At 35.0% G+C, this 20,304-nt stretch overlaps 1 protein-coding gene and 1 non-coding gene across 2 annotated transcripts; both read right to left on the reverse strand.

Moving 5' to 3' along the window:
* On the reverse strand, positions 1 to 72 carry TRNAQ-CUG (transfer RNA glutamine (anticodon CUG)). The gene has a single exon. It is a non-coding gene; the product is annotated as a tRNA-Gln (tRNA).
* A 594-nt stretch (positions 73 to 666) lies between these two features.
* Positions 667 to 12,016, reverse strand: LOC133699792 (helicase-like transcription factor CHR28). Its single transcript, XM_062123255.1, has 12 exons — positions 11,538 to 12,016; positions 11,242 to 11,314; positions 10,761 to 11,147; positions 9,412 to 10,628; positions 8,721 to 8,792; positions 7,795 to 7,872; positions 6,786 to 7,695; positions 5,776 to 5,906; positions 5,364 to 5,585; positions 3,506 to 4,093; positions 3,181 to 3,390; positions 667 to 1,165 (listed from the first exon to the last, which is right to left on the reverse strand). The coding sequence occupies exons 1-12, from the start codon at positions 11,694 to 11,696 to the stop codon at positions 1,061 to 1,063; spliced, it is 4,152 nt and encodes a 1,383-aa protein (XP_061979239.1). The 5' UTR covers positions 11,697 to 12,016; the 3' UTR covers positions 667 to 1,060.
* Positions 12,017 to 20,304: the final 8,288 nt, after the last annotated feature.

Here is a 20,304-nt window from a genome sequence, read left to right on the forward strand (position 1 = left end):
AGGTCCCACCGAGACTTGAACTCGGGTTACTGGATTCAGAGTCCAATGTCCTGACCACTAGACCATGGGACCACTTCTTGCAAGCGTTCAAGCCTTTAAAGTAACATAGGTGAAAAGACAGATACCTTTGGTTCCTTGTAGCGCCCGACAGCCCTCATGGTGGCTTTGTTTTTCTCCTTCCCCGTTCAATATGATGGCCTGTGTATTTTTACAGCCTGAAATGCAATGCTTGCGCAGGCCGTAGGCAAAGCAAGTTTCCCACATTAACTTTTGGTTTAAATTTCTCCCTTTTCGGTATACTTCGGCTATGTTCTCTCGAATTCTCAGTTCTTCATTAATTTGCTCTCGTATATTGTGGTATTTATCACAGCACCGAAACTAATTTTTTTTTATATAATAAAAAAAAAATAGTACACAGCTGAGACACCCACTCGAGGCAAGTCCCAAAATAAGTACCATAACTTTACAGCAAGCAAATGAAATGCAGTCGATCACAAGCTGAATGTATGAGGGGCACAAATGACCGTTCCTTCGAGGAGATGGCTAGGTTTTGCGATCTCTGTTCCTTGAGAAGAACAATGCAAAGTCTTAATGAAAATAAATGCACAATGATAAGTGGGGCAAAAGGTAAAAAAAAAAAAAAAAGGACCCTTTAAACATTTACAATTGGGGAGAAAACGAAAAACATCAAAGCAATATCTATATAACTCTTTTATCTTCACTTGCTATAAGACTACTGTAAGTCTGTAACCCTATGTTGTATCCCACTGTAGTGGGAAACAAAATGAGAGGATCCACTGTTAGACCGACAAAAAAAATGGATAAAGAATGGATCATCGTCAAAGCCAACTATGCACGTATCTTATCTACTGGTCAGAAAATCCTATATCCCTTTGTTATCTTGTTGAACCTGGTCAGGCAAAGGCTCAAATATTCATCTGCAACGGCAAGCAGCTAGGAACCTACAGATAGATATCTGAGTTTTGCTGAAATGGAACCTGTAGGTGATCTCTGGGTTTCACTGAAAGAATATCTGCCAAAAAAAATTTGAACTGTGTCTTCACACCATAAATAGGTAATTCAAGTCATCCACGGTTAGGCGAGTCTGACGACCACCATTTTCATCCTCTCCAAAGGCAGATGCCACCATCTCTCTCTTCTTTTGCTGCAAAAAATATGACCCCGTTATTTTTGTTTTACAGAAATAATTCAGAGCAAAAGTAGTAATGTAGTATAATAAAATAGACAATTAAAAACACGATTATCCGCTTGCTGTCATGCTGGCAAAAGCAGGGGTTTCGGCCGGTTTTACCTACTATTGGATTTGAACCAATGACTCTCGCCGTATGAAAGCGATACTCTAACCGCTGAGTCAAGTAGGTCAAGCTGAGTCAAGTCAGAAAAAAGAAAATAGACCCCTATAAGAGAAAGCCGCGCAACCCAAGTTCCCCAACCTATATGAGGGGGGGGCGGAGAGCTAAGAAAGAGAAAGCGTTATCACTATACGAAATGAAGCAGCGGCTAGTACACTAAGATCAACCAATGTTCGAAACAAGTAGCTGCTATCTACCCCTAAGGTAAGGGCATCTCCTACCTATCTTTCATCTTTCACTCCTTTGAGCTAGCCTTCGGTATTAGGATTGGTCCTGACCAAGTGATCAGAGGGTGTCTTCCGATGCAAGGGAATTCTATCTAGCAGACAATGTCTCAATGTATAGTCTAATCTCATAGGCAAGTGCGCTTGTCGATCCTTCCCTCCCAAGGGGATCCATGATATAGCAGTCAGCTTGATGATCCTGGTAGGATTCTTACTTTCTTTTCAAGCCTAACTTTGTCTTTTCTCTTTTGAGGCCCATCTGGCTTGTCAAAGAAGCAATCTACCTATCTAGCCTTTGCGTGACTTTTTTTTATGATAATAAACATTCGTGAATGCTAGATAATGCACTTATCAAAAAAAAAAAAAACTACAAGAATATGCAACAAAACTGAAGGTACAAGAGACGCTGGTCATTATGTTGAAAATTTGGCCAAACCTTTGAAATTATCAACCAGAAAAGTGTTCAGAAATGCATTCGAGTTTTGATTTTAGAACATTGCTAGGTCAAATAAACTAAAACGCAAACAAGCCAACAGCCTATTTGGCTGAAGCTACTTTAGCAGAAACACGCCCTTAAATGCTTTGGTTAAAAGCAAGCAAATGTTGTTTCTATGGTACATTAGGAACTACAAGGACCAAAGCAGGCAGCTCAAAAGCACTTCAAAAGAAGGTTTGACTCCTTTAAGCCAAAGCATCCAAAAGGCTGCTTTTGGCAAGAGCTGCTGCAACTTGCAGGCCCAAACATGAGCTCAAAGTCATAACCCATTGATCATGTTAAGCATGTTTGTCCAAAACAAACGTCTTTTTCTCAGCCCACACACTTTTATTGGCTAAAACCAAAGAACTAAAACATGCACTTGACCACACTGAGCTTCACACCTTGAGCCCATCCAAACATAACGTATTTACAGTGACCATTAAAGGAGGTCTGGTCTGTTCACAAGTTCAACCACTTCAATTATTCTACGAACATTATGTTGATGGCTTGAGCACTGTTAAAGCAAAGTTCACCTAATATCACAACCCATCCCCTTTTTCTGCTCCCCTTACTCTGCTAGTTAAAGTTGTTATAGCGACATTACTATGTTCACTTAAAATACTTAGTTGAGCCAAGTTCACCTAATACCCAAACTCCAAAGATCACATATGATATACAGCTAAATAGTGCGATTAATCAATGAATTCAGTTGGCATCTGAACAACCATTGACTTTAAGAAGTCAAATCTCCATGGCATAGGTGAAAAACATCTGCCTCTAGCCTCACCAAAATGAGAAACACAGTTCTTAATTCATCTACAGTGCTGCCAGCCTGTAATATCAACTCATTAACAAAAACTAAGCAAATAACAATGGCAATGGAAGAACCAAATACTCCTTCAGACCATTGAGAGCACCACATCTATCATCTCCAAGTAATACTTTCCATTGTTAAATAAAACTATTGCATGATTAACCATGACGGGGCAATTTAAACAATTTATGATGGAGAAAGTGATGAGCGATGTCCCTTTAAATGGTGGGGAAAAAAGTTGGCTACTTGATGAGGAACTGTGTAACAAAAATTTAATAGAAAAAAAAGTACCTGGAGAGCTAATATACGATCTTCAACAGTGTTTTTTACAGTTAATCGCAAAACTGTAACTTTACGAGTTTGCCCAATACGATGTGCCCTATCAATTGCCTGATCCTCAGTTGTAGGATTCCACCAGAGATCCAGAAGCAACACATGGCAAGCTGCAACCATGTTCAGTCCAAGACTAGCTGCTTTCAGAGACATTATCATAACAGATACCTGTGGTGCAAAGGGATCAAACATCAGGGAGAAAGAACATGTGAAAACACTTGAGGGGCATAAAAAACCATTTAGCATAGATCTTAGAAGTTCAAATGGTTAAAATCCCAGAGACCTCTGGAAGGGTATTGAAATCCTTCACAGCTTTATCTCTGGCAACAACTGACATTGTTCCATCCAGTCTTCTGTACTGAATGGAAGAACTCTTAAGACAAGCTTCAAGCAAATCTAGCATCCCCGTCCACTGGGAAAACACTATGGCTTTCTCCCCAACAACCTTAGCTGGGGGGTGTCTTTTGTCAGTTCCATCATTAAGTGAACCTGTAGAACCAGATGAGGTTTCATGACAAGCAACATTTCCATCAACAGAATTCTCTGACAAATTGCATTTAGACAAACAATCTTTTGGTTTAGTGAGCGATTGCAGGACTTCAAGAGTTGCCCTGATTTTTGATGAATTATGGGGACGGTTGTCAGAGGATGAGCTAACTGCAGCAACAAGCTCAGAACCAGAAGAATCTTGATCAGGCTCATCAGATAGAGAACTATTTAATGTGGCTTTGGAAAACACTGAAGATACATTCAGGCGAACTTTGCAGTTTGACACAGGGCATTGGTTGTCGTCACCAGTAAGATGCTCACAGATACATTGTTTGCAGAATACATGACCACAGACTGAAACAACAGCATCTTCAGGCGGATCCTGTATGAAAATCAGCAGAAATGTCAGAAAACATGGAGCATTGACAACTGTATCAGGTCACAAAAAAAAAGTTAATAAAGCAGTTGGGGTAAGCTACATGGGAAAGCAGTTTAAGAAATAATAAAAGAAAACTAAAATATAAAATAAGACTGATAAATACACTACATTATAAAGAAACTATTAGTGGCAGCAACCCTGTCCAACAATTTATAGGGGGGGGGGGGCTGCATCATGTGCTTAAGCTTTGATTTGAAGCTCCTATATATTGATCTCGCACTAAAATTTACCTCAAATAACTAGTTTTTAAAGTAGAACCAGCCATTATTTTGTCATTTTTTCTAAGTTATATTGCAGCTGGGATACTTTTATCTAAATTCTCTTAAAACACCAAGACTTCTGAATGGCATGTACCAGCAAAAATGATTCTTAGTTGCTTTTATTAAGCCTTTATATGCTTTTATCTAAGTTTTCTATGCAATGTTTGCTTTCCTAACAAACATAGTAGCATTGCTATTAGATAAAAGAAGAAATGATACTCCTAACCAAACAATAGTCCTGTTGGAAGTACCTTAAAGTATCCTAGAGGCTTCGAAGGATTTGGAAAACTATTCTATGTGTAAATGTGAAAGCTCTAGACAAAATAGCACAATGATCTAAGGAGCTATTGAGCACTTTGGGATGGAGCAATCAACTTATTTCCTGGAGGAAATTAGTTACGTATGGTCAGTATGATACAAAGGTTAGCCTCAATACAAGGAACCTTTCTCCTCAAAAGCTGCAAACTGAATTCCCACAGAATTCAGCCAATACAAGAAGCCTTTCAAATCAAAGATGTCAACACCAAATCAAATAAAAGCCTATTCCCCCATTCCTGCTTACAAAACCCTTAACCTAAAAACATCTCAACTATTAATGCTTGAAATTTAAAGATCCTGTTTCTTATACATGTAAGAGACATGCATCTTCATGACTATCTTTTCAGGAAATCCAGAACAAAGCACTTGCAACAGCATCCAATTATCTTAAAATCATGTTTCAGGTCCCTTAACTGATTGAACAAGCTGACATTTAAATGAAGAAGAAAGACAAATTAAGATGAACATGTTACAATAAATGCATGTGCACTGAGAATTATTTTCATAATAAGCATCCACAATATAAATGTACCGATTAAGTTAACATACGGAAACAAACCAGTGAAGTTACAAGAGAGAGAAAAGGTGAACGTAGAAATAAGCAGAGTGATTGGGCAAGAAAAGAAACGACATACACTACAGATGCCACAGATTGCCAAAGATGCTTCTAAGCATTTGAGAAGGCATAATTGTTTCTCCTGAGGAAGCTTCTTGGCCATCTCAATTGAGGATCCACCTAGAGAATTTGAATCTAAACCCTTGACAAGAAGAGGATGATCACAAGCTTGTCGAAGACGCAACAGCATCAATAAGATGTTAACATAATTTTGTTTAACAGTTCCAGCAGCTGCATATTCCTGACGAACAAATGGAGAGGTTCAAAGAATTGGTTAATTTGCATACAAAAAGAGTATAGAAATAACATGTTTACCACATAACAATGTTATGATTAAATTTTCTCAAAAAGGAGGGAAAGGGAACGTGATAACCAGAAATATGAAATAAAATTGAAATAATTTCTAAATTACTCTTCCAGTAAAAGCATACTTTAAACTGAGCTCGTGAATCAATTTCTAGTCTGGTGTAGAAATCACGTTCTTCCTCTGTAAAGTCCACTTTTTTCAATTCTACTACTTTGGGTGGAAGGTTAATAATAGGTTCCCCGTCAAGAAGAGTACCTAGAGCAAACATTAGCCATCAGATGAGTCAAAAAAGAAACTGCAATAAGTTGCACAACATCAGCAGCCTAGCTAAAATTTACAATTTATATGACGCAAACCAGACAAGAAAAAAGCATGTAGACAAGCATGCAAAGACAGAAATTTTGCAGGCAACATGTTTCAAACAGATCAAAGGAAACTCGTATGTTTATGCATTACAAGACTTAAACAAGTTGTGTGAGTAGTAAAATCATATTTGACGGCACCTGTTCATGCATTGAAACATCAAAGGATAGATCATTTTACTTGTAACTAAACTCCATCAACTAATCACAGTATTAATCTTGAAGATGTAAACTTTAGAGCAGCCCACAGCAAGTCCCTCGAGCCAAAGACAAAAAGAACTAGAAACCACATCACTAATTTAGACCCATTCTTCAAGTTAATACACTATTAATCAATTTGTCAACAGAGAGAAAGAATGGAAAGAGTAGTTGAAAGCTGTGAAAAAACTTCCTAACTATAAACCACATTCTAATTTAGACCAATTCTTCTAGTTAATACACTACTAAAAGAATGGAAACAGTAGTTAAAACCTGTGAAAAAAACTTCCTTGACTATCAAAGCAATCCCAATGAATTGGAAGACAGACAAAACATTCAAACAAGGACAGATAATCAGCTCCCAGCCAGGCAACAAACCTTGAATAGAGAACAACTAACAAAGGATCTCAATTATACAATAAAGGAGATAGATAGGTAGAAGATGCTGGGGTTTTTTAATTTATTTTGTAAAATAAATTAAGGATCTTTAGGAAAATCCAGAACAGAATGAATTTCACCACATTGACTGATAAAACATACAAAATGAATGCACGGGAAAATCGTAAGATATTACCTTTGGTTCGACGAAGCATTACTGTCTTCAAAACAGCTTGTAACTTTCTGTACCCTTTTGCTGGATTCTTTTGAATTGGGACCTTTATTGCTGAGCAGAATAGCTTGTAGACCGCATAAGGTTCATATCTGAGGAATCTGAAATAGCTATAGAGATCATCGATTGCATTTTGGATAGGTGTACCGGACAAGCACCACCTGCGTTTTGCCCGAAGACCCCAACAGGCCCTGGCCACTTGAGTTCTGTGATTCTTGATGCTCTGGGCTTCATCAAGGACAACCCTAAACCATGCCACCTTTGCAAGTGGCCGGGCAATGGACTCAAGCATTGCACTGTCCATTCCCTTCTTATTCTTCAGACCTTTTTTGCCAGAAGTGGGAGGATATTTCCTTTTCTTACCATATGAAAGTCCTAGGTGCGGAACATCATCACCTTCCATTCTTTGTTTCTCTTCATCTTCATCAGCCAGAGGCTGCTTCGGGACCTCCATGCTGACAATTGAATATGTTGTAACAACAACATCATACTTTGCCACCTCGGAAGGATCTTTTGTTCGATTGCTTCCATGGTATACTAGAACAGAGAGATTGGCTTCAGTAGTTACCTTCGTATGCAGCTCATCAGCCCACTGTCGCAAGACACTTGTGGGGCAAACAATGAGAGTTCCAGCAGCTGGCCTTCCCTTGGATTGCCCAGGAGAATTCAGGCTCTTTGTTGAACTTCGATTTGACTTAACTTGAGAACCATCAGCACCTTTTTTCAATCTATCAATCTCAATAACCCCATCGTCATCATCATCCAAATTTAAGGTCTCGCACTCTTCTTTCTTAACAGCCACAGCATCCACTCGACATAAAGGAGCTCTTTCCTTGAGTATAAGCGCAATGGTTGACACTGTCTTTCCCAATCCCTGAGAGAAAATGATTGTATAAATGCCAAAGCCAAAAGATAAAAACAATTTCTCAATGCCAGAACTATTAAGTGGCTTTAGCAAGTTAATAAAATCTACCTGATCATCTGCAAGAATTCCTCCAGAACAGTGCAAGCTAGATGTTTCCTTCTGAACCATCCATGACAAAGCAATTCGCTACACAGGAAATTATTGCACATCAGTGGGATAATAATGCATAAACATGCATATCCATAAGCACATAAAAAACACACATGCCCATTAGAATAGAAAAGGGAATCCACTTATAGTTTTCAAACCCCATCTTGGAAGTAGGAGTGAAGAAATGCAGAACATCACAAATAGAAAGCATATAACAATAAACAAGTACCACAAAAACAATAGTTGACTTCAAATGCAGTTAGTCAATGCCAGTTGATTTTAAATTGCTAAAAGCCACCATAAAAATCCACTTCAAATGTCAGTTTTGCCAATCCCAATTGATTTTGGATAACTATACGAACTACCGTAAAAAACAGGATCCACTTCAAAAGTAAATTTTGCCAATGCCAGTTGGTTTTGGATCACTAAACAGGTCAGACTGAACTGAAATCTCTGTCATTGCATTAAAAACCCAACTCATCAATATCTCTAGCTCTATAAATGTATTCTTTCCACTGGCACAAACTTGAATTTGATTTTGTATATATGGATTAACATGAAAAAAAGCAGAACACAACTCAAAACAAATTGTGGCCAACCAGAAATATCCATTTTTGGCTGCCACTAGAGGCATTTTTCCTTGCTACTAGAATGGAATATAGGACATAAAAGTACATTCCAAGCTTGTTGATCCACATCTGGTAACTGCAAAGAGATTGTCTGAATATGGAAAACTATTTCCTCGTGTAACTATTGGGAGGAATATATTAGAGTCTGCTGATAGAAATCAATTCCATAATACATACCGATTTCATGATGCGTCTAACGCATCAAGTCCTATATAGCCTTATTTCTTTTATCTTTAGAAAAAAGAAAGTTCGAACCTGGTGTCTCAAAAGCGGTACTGCCAAAACACCATCGGGTGGAACATCTTCTGACTTTGGTTGAGCAAGATCCTGTCAGTGTGCCATAAAATTAGTCATGTCAAATACTCACAATGTAAGTCATGATCTAAAAATCATGGAATCATGAAAAAGCTCTTTAATTTCCTGATAAAGGAGACAATGTTGTATGTAGCAATACAAAAATTCTGAAACATGAACTAGTTGTGTGTATTTATTCAAGATGGCAGGACCATGTCTCTATTCATACATGAGAAAATCAGTTAAATTTCATTAGAGGATCACAGCATTTTTTTTATTTTTTTCCGTTGAATATTTGCTACCGAGGACAAATTCTCCATAAACAAAATAAAATTATGTTCCTCCTAATATGTGAGCAAATTCCTGCACATTGTACTCATGCTTGTTGTAAGGACGTTTGGTGAGAATGTGTCTATGAGTCTGTGACACAGCCTGTGAGCATCCAAACAAAATATTTCAGGCTGAGGGAAGGAAATCTTGTATCAATGTGATGACATCTGACCAGAAAGTAAATTGTACTCCCGCTCCAATGATTTCCAAATTATGTATTTATTAGTTTCAATTTCTTTTGCATTCAAAAGGAATTTAAAAAATCTTTTTTTTTTGTTTTAGTGTAACATAGCAGGTAGATTCCCTAGCTCACAATACTCACCTGCAATGCAACTCGAAGTACAAGTTGCTCATCATTGGCCTTGAACCTTGTGCCTTCTACTGTGGAATGATGAAGTGAATCGTTGTATGTAGGGTGTTGCAAAGGAACTATGGGCTTACTAGGAGCAAAACATTGGTTTGAGCGAGCAGGTTGACTGATATCGTCAAGAATACATATATCAGGATCATCATCAACATGGGATTTGCTACCAGATGAATTACTCTGAATTGATTCAGGGCTGACTATTGAAAGATGAGAACCCAAGGCCTTAGAATGAATAGGCAAGCCCTGTTTTTCATCCTTGCCACAACCCAGCTGCATCTTGCTTATATGGGATGTCGGAGCAAAGGGCAAATACTGCTCTGAAGCACTTAAATTCAAATATACACTATCGAAGGGAAACCTACCAGCAATCCCCTCAACTTGAGCTCTTGAAGATCCAAGAGCCATGCCCCCTCTGTCATCGTTGGTGTAAATCACATGCTTCTGACTTTGCACAGATGATAAAACACCAGAAGGTGACTGCTTTTTGTCTTCGTAAACAAAAGTACCATTTCCATCGCTCCAAGAACACTTCCTGTCAACAGCTTCGGTAACACCTTCACCAGACTGCCATGTCATGTTCCTACATGCAACCAATCCATCGGTTTTTTCATCCTCTACACAAACTGTTTGGACCTCACTGATGCCCAACTGAATATCAATGGGTGGCATAACCGATGCTTTGTCATGGTTAAGTCCATCATCAGCACTTGATGAAAATTTTCTGGTCTTTGGAAACGTATAGCCATTACCTTCAGATTTAAAATTCATCCCATTTACATCAGAGCAAGGCATCATCGAAATCTCTGGTCCAGAGCATGCATTCTCAGGTTGAAATTCATTAATTTCTTGATTAATGGGAAATAATCCAAAATTAAAATCACTGGAAAAATCAAAACCTGAAGAATCAGTATAATGTGCATCATATCCATTCATGCCAAATTGCATAGCTGAATCATGATCCCTAAGTTCGCTATTAAAACCAGGATAATGCCAGTCGGCAGACTTGGTAGAAATCATATCATGAGAAAAAACATCTGTATCCATCAAGGGCATGACCATCGATCTATGATTATCAGTTTTAAGTTCTAGAATTCCTAAGCTATCATTGTCTAAAGCATCACGTGATCCAAATTTCTCATCCGAACCATCCATCCAAGGACCATGTGAAGAACCTGCAATTATTAGAGAAACATAAATGAGAACTCCAATAATAAATCACAGTGATCTAAATCAACCTACCAAGTACACATCATCAAACATACAATACAAAAGCAAAAAAGAAAAAGAAAAACGAGTTTACATGCCTTTGGATTCAACATTCCCTTCCACATGCCTCAACTGGTTTCCATTATCATCCAAAAGAAGCTTTAGGTTCAAACCACCTGCATGATCTGCAACACAGCTAGACACTCCATCAGCAAAAGTAGTAGGTTCTGTAATGCAACTGGCTATCTCTGATTGTGACGCTCCTGCCCTCATTGTTCCCTGATCTTCTTGAAACGGGAAGCAAAACTCTCTAATACTTCCAGAGCGAGCATGCATAAGAGAGCTCATTTGTCTCCCTGTGTAATCAATAGAACCACCCGAATGCCCTGCCCTAGCATCCGAACCTTCTGGATTGTGCAAAGAGTAGGCAGCATGATCCATGGATTCTCCTCCTAACCCATCTGCCCCTTCTATCTTCTGAGATCCTAAACAGTATATGAACAAAAAAGGTAATTACAATCTACACAGCGACACCCAACGCCACATCATATTCCAAGGATTTCAGTTCAAATCTATTACCACTTTGGAGCAGCCAGTTTCGGCTATTTCCAGCATCCAGCACCGTCTCATCCAAAAAATCTCCTTTACCACTCTGCAATTTGACAGAACAGAAAAAATATTCACTCAAGAAGCAGAAAAACAGCAAAAGCATCACTCTTTTTCTCCCAAGCAACAATATTCCGCCTTTAAATAATCAATCATGCAGCATCAAATTCAATAATTTAATCACAAAACAAGTTAAAGTTCTCCAAATCCTAAAATCCAGTTCAATTTAACCTAAAAACACAAAATTCTGAAGCAGACCGGAATCTTACCGGAGAAGCAGGCGACGGTTCTTCTCCGAGAATTGTATAAAACAAATCGACATCCATTGACAAATCCTCCTCCTCTCCATCGCCGCTATTACCGTCACCAACGGCCATAATTTCACTGCCTGGCATAACACTCCCCGACCTCCCGTCAGCCATTATCATGATTGTCGACTCAAATCACAAATCAACCAAACAAAGATAGAAACCCTAGCAGTGAATTCAATTAAACTCGTTCTAGAAATCCGAATCGCATTTTGATTTTAACCGCTTTTAAGAGAGAGAGAAACTGCAGCGGAGTTTCGGGTTTGGGGTTTATATGGCGTGTGTTGTTGTTCGTGGACTTTTTTTCCCGATCATGGAACCGGAAAATCAAATAAAATAAAATAAAATTGGGTATAAAACGAAGAAGAAGAAATAAAAGAAGGGTAAGTCCCGTGTAGAAAGCGAGTGGCGGAGATTTAAATATAGGGAGAAGAGGGGGTGGGGGGTGGGTGGGTGCGTCGGTTAACGACTTTCTCTTTGGTTTTTACCTCTTTCTTTTTCTTTTTCTTTTTTTTTCGGTGATGGAAATAATGGATGAAACATACTATTTATTTATGGCGAGATAACTGATGGGGAGGGGAAAGTGCAAGGGTCGGAGTAGCTTTGTGTTCTGGCTTTGGGTTTGGTTGCTCTGTTTCTACCTTCGGTTTGTCATTTTCACACTTTAGATTGGTCGAAGACCGTGCATGTGAGGGTTTTTGGTGTTGCCTAATGTCATCTATTAATCAACATAGTTATTAAATTTAAATTGAAAAATTCATTTCATAGCTAGAGTTTGATTTCCAAAAAAAAAATAGATAAGAGTTGATCAATTAAACTCGAGTAATTTAATAGATTTATCTATAACGAAGTTAATCCAATCATAATTAGAATTGATTTTTAATAAAAAAATATTAAAATAATGTGATTTTAATTTTTTTAATTAAAATTAATAATTTGTTTTTTTATTAGCGTGTTTTAATAAAAAAAAATAAAATTAAAATAACGTGGTTTTAATTTTTTTTAGACATATCTAGTAACTGTGTATATATATATATATATATATATAGCGTGTTTTATGAGTTGAGAATGATTCCATTTCTTAGAACGGGATGTTATAGGCCAGCAATACTTGCATCGACTAGAAGGTGCTTCATTTTCAGAAAGAGAAGTTACGTATGGCGGTTTGCAAGAATTAATTGAACTTTCACGAAATATCCAAGAAAAAGACTTGAGCTCGTGATCTTTCCGTACTGTTGACAAAACGGTGGCCACTTATATTAAATATCAACCTTATATTTATCGTTTGATTTTTTGTGTTTTTATACCCATTCGGTTGCTTTACTTGTTGGATCCGCGCGTGCAAAGAGACTCGCCATCTCCGAAATATTTAAGAATAAAGTAATATTTTTTATTTTAAAAAAATTATTTTTGATACTAATAAATTAAATTTTATTTGATTTCTGTTTGGAACCAGATGGAGTGTAAATTTAGTATATTAGTCTTTATTCTAGTGTTGTAATTTATTATCAAATTTGATCTTAAAAACGTTACCATATTAGAAAGATATGTGCTAAATCCCATTCTTTATAACAACGTGAAATCTTTAATGCTTTATTTATTAATTAATTAATTAATTAATTAAGAAAGGAGTAACATTATGTGCTGTTATTAAGGATAAACATTAATTAATGACATTGACAAATCTTCGTAGAGGCGATGGTTGATACCAAGACAAAAAAGAAATTGTTGAGAATTTTTTTTATTATTATTATTATTATGGAGAAAATAATGGTTCGATAGAGCTTGTCGACGATGGTTTCATGACAATTAATCAAAGGACCATATTGTCAAGCTATGGAAAATTAGAGGATGGCATTAAGCCAAAGCAAAGGGCAAGGAGAACAAAGTAAGTGGGATGGGTAAAAGGCTTACTAAAGTGAGAGTCGTGAACGGGCGATGATGGCGGGGGGGATTGGGTTGGTATCTTCTACGCTTTGAATTCAACGCTGATTGTGCATGTGATGACGAACACCAATTGCCAGGCATGAAAACACGCATTTCGAATGGACTTTTACCTTATTTGTTTTTACGCATAAAGACGGTTTTTAAAATTTAATATATTTCTGAGAAAAAAAATGAAAAAATTATACTAATTACAGCATAAGAATTTTGATGTGGGATGGTGAGCTGAAACCTAGCCCAATATCACAGAGAAGTATAAGGGCAAAACTAATCCCAACACAGAAGAAGGGAGAGCAAAATCGAAGTCGAAATTAAGGGAAAAATCGAACCCAGGGAGAAAGAAGGAGGAGGAGGAGGTGCAAGCTAGCTCAAAATGGAGCCCGTTAAAGCTGGAAAATGGATCCAAGTCCGAGTCCATCATCCTTTTGTTTTTCTTGTAATTTTCTTTGCTGACATGACTCTTCACTGTTATGAACATGTTAAACAATGTATAGACACATAATCATCCCACTCCGATTGCCCACCGGAATGCCCCCTTTTGCAAGACAATTCTTGTGGTTGCTCACTTGAATGCTTGGTGTCACAAGTCAACAGTGTGATTGCTTACCTCATCGTCTTGTTTTACAAGTTAGCTCTGCGGTTTTTCATGATAAAGATAATTATTTCACATGAGTAGGATAATACAAGAGATAATCGCGGATAAGAAGGATATTCTCCTTCATTTCATTCTTTTAAAACTATGTTTTTTCTTGTAATTTGCTTAGTGAAGTATCGAAAGACCTCGTATCCTATGTAGGAAGCTTGTTTTGTAGGAGAATATTGGGAGCCATTAGTCAAACCCAACTTAAAAAAAAAAAAATTCAAAGTTCATTAAACATTTGTAAAAAGGACAAGAATTTTTAAGGTTTTCTCCAACTTTGTCGATTTGATAATATCTATTGAAAGAATTTATTTTTTTTAATCGCATTTAATGATTCTTTTTTGAATATGTTCTAGAATCAGAAATATAGTTAGGATCGATATTTGTTGGAAGACCATCTTAAATTACACGTCATTAATATTAAAAAATGAGAAATTTTGTGAAAGAAATCATAATTTCTTGTCCATTTTTAAGTATGAGCGAGAAGAAATTAATTAGTGAATTATATATGCTGCATGTGTTGAATTGATCAAATTCTAGTGAAATTAATTAAGTATGAGAGTCAATCTCATTAACTTCAAGAGGTATAGTTTAATTGATTAAATTCTAAGTTTATTTTTTAGAAATTATTAGTTCGAGTCTCACAAATTTCAGAACCATTAGAGATTTATATGGTTGTTAATTTCAGGATCCATAGAATTAATCAAGGTATACATACAGGAAGTGGGTCGGACATCCCCATTAATTAAAAAAAGAAAAAGAAAAGGAGAGACCATGGCAATCCTACTCCTCAAATGTCTCTCTATTGTAGCTATATGAACAGTACTCATGCTGTAGCGCTCTTCGACTAGTGGAGGTGACAATAGCGGAAAAAAGAAGAGAGGAGGACTCGTTAGAGGCTGATTCGGCTACTGTTGTGCAGGGTGGTTCTGTGTTGATGTGGAGGTGATCGTGTAGGAGCGGGGTGGCTTGGATGTGTTCTTGAGAAAATGAAAAAGATTGCAACAAGAAGAAAAGGCTAGAACAAGAACAATTACGTACAATAAAAAGCTATTACTTTGCAGTAGCTAGTATAATTTATGGAATCGTAGTCAAAGTGTTATATCCAGCCTTCGGAACTAATCCATTACTTTGCAGATAGCTACAATTTGTTTTTGAGATTAGTGATGGAAGATTAACAACTTTATTCGATCGGTTGGTTCCATTTTTTCTCAACCAAAGTACTAAATATGAGAAAGGGTCGAGAAAACCAGGTCTCAAATGATGGATGTGAAGGCTTTATTTCAATCCACTGAATGCATTCAGAATCTATACATGAATTGTGATAAAAGGATTGATGTTTGATGCTTGGATATTTAAATGTTGAATGCATGATTTTTGTGGTTATTTTTCAAAGTATTTTTTGTTTGAAAATACATCAAAAATAATATTTTTTTAATTTTAAAAAAATATTTTTAACATCAGCACATCAAAATAATCTAAAATTAAGTTTTTTATTAAATCTTTTTATTTTTCGATCTATCTTTTACTTTTAAAAAAGCTTTTAATTAAGTCTTTTTATTTTCTAATTAGATGAGATTAAGTTTGAAATTGTGGCAGAATGACCAAATTAAAAGATAAAAGATAAATGACTGAGATGTTGAACACGAACTATTTTTTTTTTAGGTTCAAAATTTTAATTGCTAAAGCAAGTGGCCGAAACATTTATCGTGACAAGCTCTTAATAAGAAGTGAAAATCAACATGAAGAAAATCTTTGTTTTATTTTTCTTTACTTTACTCACAATCTTACCATAAAGTAAAAAAAAAATAAAAAAACAGTGAATTAAGTAAAGTGATTGCAAAACTCGCTCAAATTTAAGATGTCTTTGTCTGCTTGTTTAAGTAAGGATATTTTTTTAGTGGTTCAAGATTCTTACCCTTAAAACTTTAAGAAGGAAGGTAAGCAATGTGGATTTATTTATTTATTTTTAAAAAAAAAAAGAAAAAAAAGAAAAAAAGTCTACGATCTACGCATAAAGCAGATAGAAAATAGTGGAGAATAGAATGATGGATGCCAGTGCTTGCCTTTACATGGAGGCAAGATACGCGCACTAATAACACTAGAAGACTTGCTTCTCAACCATTTAGCAGGTAAGAGTTTAAAATTAAAAAGTTTTTGTTTTATGTTTTTATATTTGAGTTATGTGATTTTTAATATAATAATTATTGAATTATTATATAATAGTTAATTTTAAAATTTATAAGATTAGTCGAGGTATATGTAAACTGGTCTAGATATCTACATTAATAATAATAAAAAAAATAGGCTTCTCACTGGTTCAAGGATTATAAATTAGAGATTTATTTGATTATTAATTTTAAAATTTTAAAAAAATTAGTTGAGATATATGTAAAATAACTTGAACCCATAATTACTTTAAAAAAAATATTACTTAAAAAAAAAAGACTGGGTTCCATCTGTAGACAAAAAGTTGGGCAAATTTCTCAAAGATGCCAAACGTGAATCCGGGTTCCATCTGCAGATAAAACTCTTAGCGACCCACGTTCCTAAGAAAGTACAGGGCTGGGTACATGTCAGGAAATTTAATTTAAACCATGCAGGCAGGCAGCAGGCAGATTCTTCTTCAATTCGACTTTCACCTGTGTAGAAAACCCTTGGAACTTTCGTGTGGAATCTGCCGAACTAGCGTTTGGCAGTTGTCTGTCGAGGAGAAGGCATCCACCCCGTGATTCTTGGCCAATTCCGATGGCAGCGACGTGCTGCCTATCCTAACCCTACAGTAGTTAATATGTACGGGCACAAGCCTCGAGTGCTTAGAACTTTTTCATATACGCGCTTGGCTCAATCATCGGCATGGTGAGAATAATAAATTTTATATATTACTTATGTTTGTGATATTTTAGAGATTACTATTGCATTATGTTTGTGACGTTTTTTTTTAATAAATAGAAAAACGTTTATATGTTGCTAACATGTCTTTTTTTTAAAAAAATTATCTATGAATTTAAAATTAGTTGTATATAAAACGATATTTTTATATAATATTGATAAGGAAACACATTAGATCAACTTAGATCATTTTGAGTTAACATAAAAAAATTACTAGGATAATCTTGAAAACAAACAAATCGGGAACCTAAATCTTGAATCAATTAAATATTGAAAAAAAATGATAAAAAAACCCAGTTTTTTTTTAAAAAAATGAATTTGAGCCAATTAACTAAACTCTCAATGCAAGTTATGCACGACATATGTTCCAATAAGAGATAAGATTGTATTTTTAAAAAATCGAAGGACAAAAAATACATTAAAAAATAGATTGGATGTTGTAGCTTAACTCGTTGACATTACAATCTAGATCATAGAACCAACCGCGTTATTTTTTTTCATAAATTTGGGTCTAAAAAAGGGCAAAAAAAAGCCCAACATCACAAGTCTATAGCCTAACACACTGGGCTTTGGAAGAAACAACCCAGGTGTGTGGGCCTTTAAGCCCAGACTCTCATGCTTGAGTCTTCTTCTTATAATTTAAAGGGATAAACGACATGTCATCTATCTCTTTTCATTTTTTATTTTAAAAAACACAAAGACGATGTGTCATCCACCAAGATAGACAACGCGTCGTCTTCTACCCAGATTCCGAAACACCATTATGGTAGCTAGAAAATCAAGGTTATGAGTTTTTAACCCAATAAACCTATTTTTCAACTCATTTTAAGTCAAAAACACCCCAAACAAATCCTAGAACATATAGAAACCAATTTAGCAACTTAATAAACAAAAAAAAAACAAAACTTAAATCACAAAATCAAACCAAATATATTTTCTCCTCCTCATTCTAGATCTGTTTTTTTGGACAATATCAAGCCTCAAAAAAATCACTATAACACTCTACTCGTCGAATGAAACTCATTGACATCAATTTCAACTATTTTGGTGGTCGTAATAAGTGTAAACGATCCCTCTAAGCTATAATCCAACAACCATTTATCTTCTCTCACATAAAAAGACTGAAAAACAAGGGAAATGAACTTTGGTACCAAAATTGAATTTCTAAAAACTAAAGGAATTGATCACCTATAAACTAAAAAAAGTTTGGGGACTAAAATAAATTTTTTATATGCAATTCAAAGCCACCACCTTTGTTACCTGCCATTTTAACTTTGGTGTTTAGATTTTCAACCCAACCTTTTCTTTCAAAAAAATAGGCAACTGAGTGCAAATTTAGACTTAAAGTAGCTCAATTACGTAGGAAAAAAAAGTTGAAGGACAAAATTAATTTTTTAAAAATTTTAGCTATTTCAATCTATGATGATTTGTGAGATAATAAATAATAAACATGTAATAGTGTTTTGGCCACATGGCTTAGTGTTTACTAGATGCCATGCCTGCGCGTTGCCGCAGGCTTATGGTATGCATGTGCGTTGTTATGGATTTATAAAAAAAAATATAAAAAAAAATCATATGAAGAAAGATTATTGTAATGTACAATGTTTTAAAGAAAAAAACTACAAAGATAATTTTAGAAAAAAACATAAAAAAAAGGAAAAAAAACCATGTGAAAAAACACTGTAGTAAAATAAAAATCATATGGGGAAACACTGTAGCAATCGATAATGTTTCAAAGAAAAAAACTATAAAGCTAAATTCTCAACCAGATCAATAGTTAAAAAATAAAATCGACAAAAATAATTTTGAAAAAAAAATAAAAAATAAAAAAAAGAAGATAATGTTGGAAAAAAAACAAGAAAGAAAAGAAAAAACATGCGGGGAATGGGAAAAAATGAAAACAAACATGTGGGGAAAGCTACAATACTTTTCCCACGAGTTTTAGAGTGTTAGTTAATTAATAATTAATAATTAATATTATTATTTAGTTTAGATTATATGCGATGAAGGGCTTTCCATGATTGATTCTGGGCTTGAGGGCTTGGTTTGGATGTTGAGCTTGATGCTTTGATGCAAAAACAAGTTCTCTTTGTAATTTGAGGATCTTCCGATCTCTCGAAAACAGGTTAATGAATTGGTGAGGAGGAAAATAAAGAGGAAGAAAAATGAGTGAAAACAGGGAGAGAAAAGATTTTGTGCAATGGTGGAGAGGCTATTATGAATTGTCAGTCGTGCGGGTGGTCTACTACGTTATTTGGTCGGAAGATTAAACCTGTTTTTTTTCATTATTTTTTTAAAAAACATTATTTAAAATTATTTTTTATATTTTCAAGATATTTACATGTGTCAGTATAAAAAGTGGTTTTTAAAAAAGAAATAAATATTATTTTAATATATTTATAAAAAAAATACTTTAAAAAATAACAAATAACATACCCTAAACATTTTAGCACGATTTTTAATTTTTTATTTAATTTTTTTTATTAATATAGGTATCTGAATTATTAAAAAATAAAAAATATTTTAAACCATTATACCATATCAAACATATTATTCAATTGTTCTTCTGACAAGGGGAGAGGAAGTAGTGATTCTCCTGACAATGAGTAGATGTGGTGATTAATTATCTGTTTTATTGACCTATAAAAAGAGGACATATCGTGGATGCAACCAAAATAAAATATATGGCTGCGTATTTATAGGCGACAATTGTTTCCAAAACAAGCAATAAGGTGGAGCCATATTGTGTGTCAGGCATATATGTGCTAGGGTATGCTTGGTCAATATTGATCTTGGAGTGTCACGCGTATAATAAATTTTAAAAATAATTTTAAAAAATTTAATTTTTTTTTAATTTTTAATTTCAAATTAATATTTTTTATGTTTTTAAATCATATAGCTGATTCCAAAAATAATTTTTTAACAATAATAAAATTTTATTTTAATAAATTTTTAAATAAAAAATACTTTAAAAAACAATTATTATTATATTTATTATCCCCTGAAGCAAAGAATTTTTGCAACTCTATTATTGAATGGAAAGAAAAACTCTTTTGTCATGGCGTGAATAAAAAGTTAAAAGAGTGGGTGTGACTGGTTTGTTTGGCAGTGTGATTGTGGTTGCTTTTCAAATAGCTTTTCGTGCCAAAATGCATGCCAATGATATTTTTTTATTTTTTAAAAATTATTTTTGACATCAGCACATCAAAATGATTTGAAAACACTAAAAACATATTAATTTAAAATTAATAA

The sequence above is a fragment of the Populus nigra genome, chromosome 7 (assembly GCF_951802175.1).
Source record: "Populus nigra chromosome 7, ddPopNigr1.1, whole genome shotgun sequence".
NCBI lineage: Eukaryota > Viridiplantae > Streptophyta > Magnoliopsida > Malpighiales > Salicaceae > Populus > Populus nigra.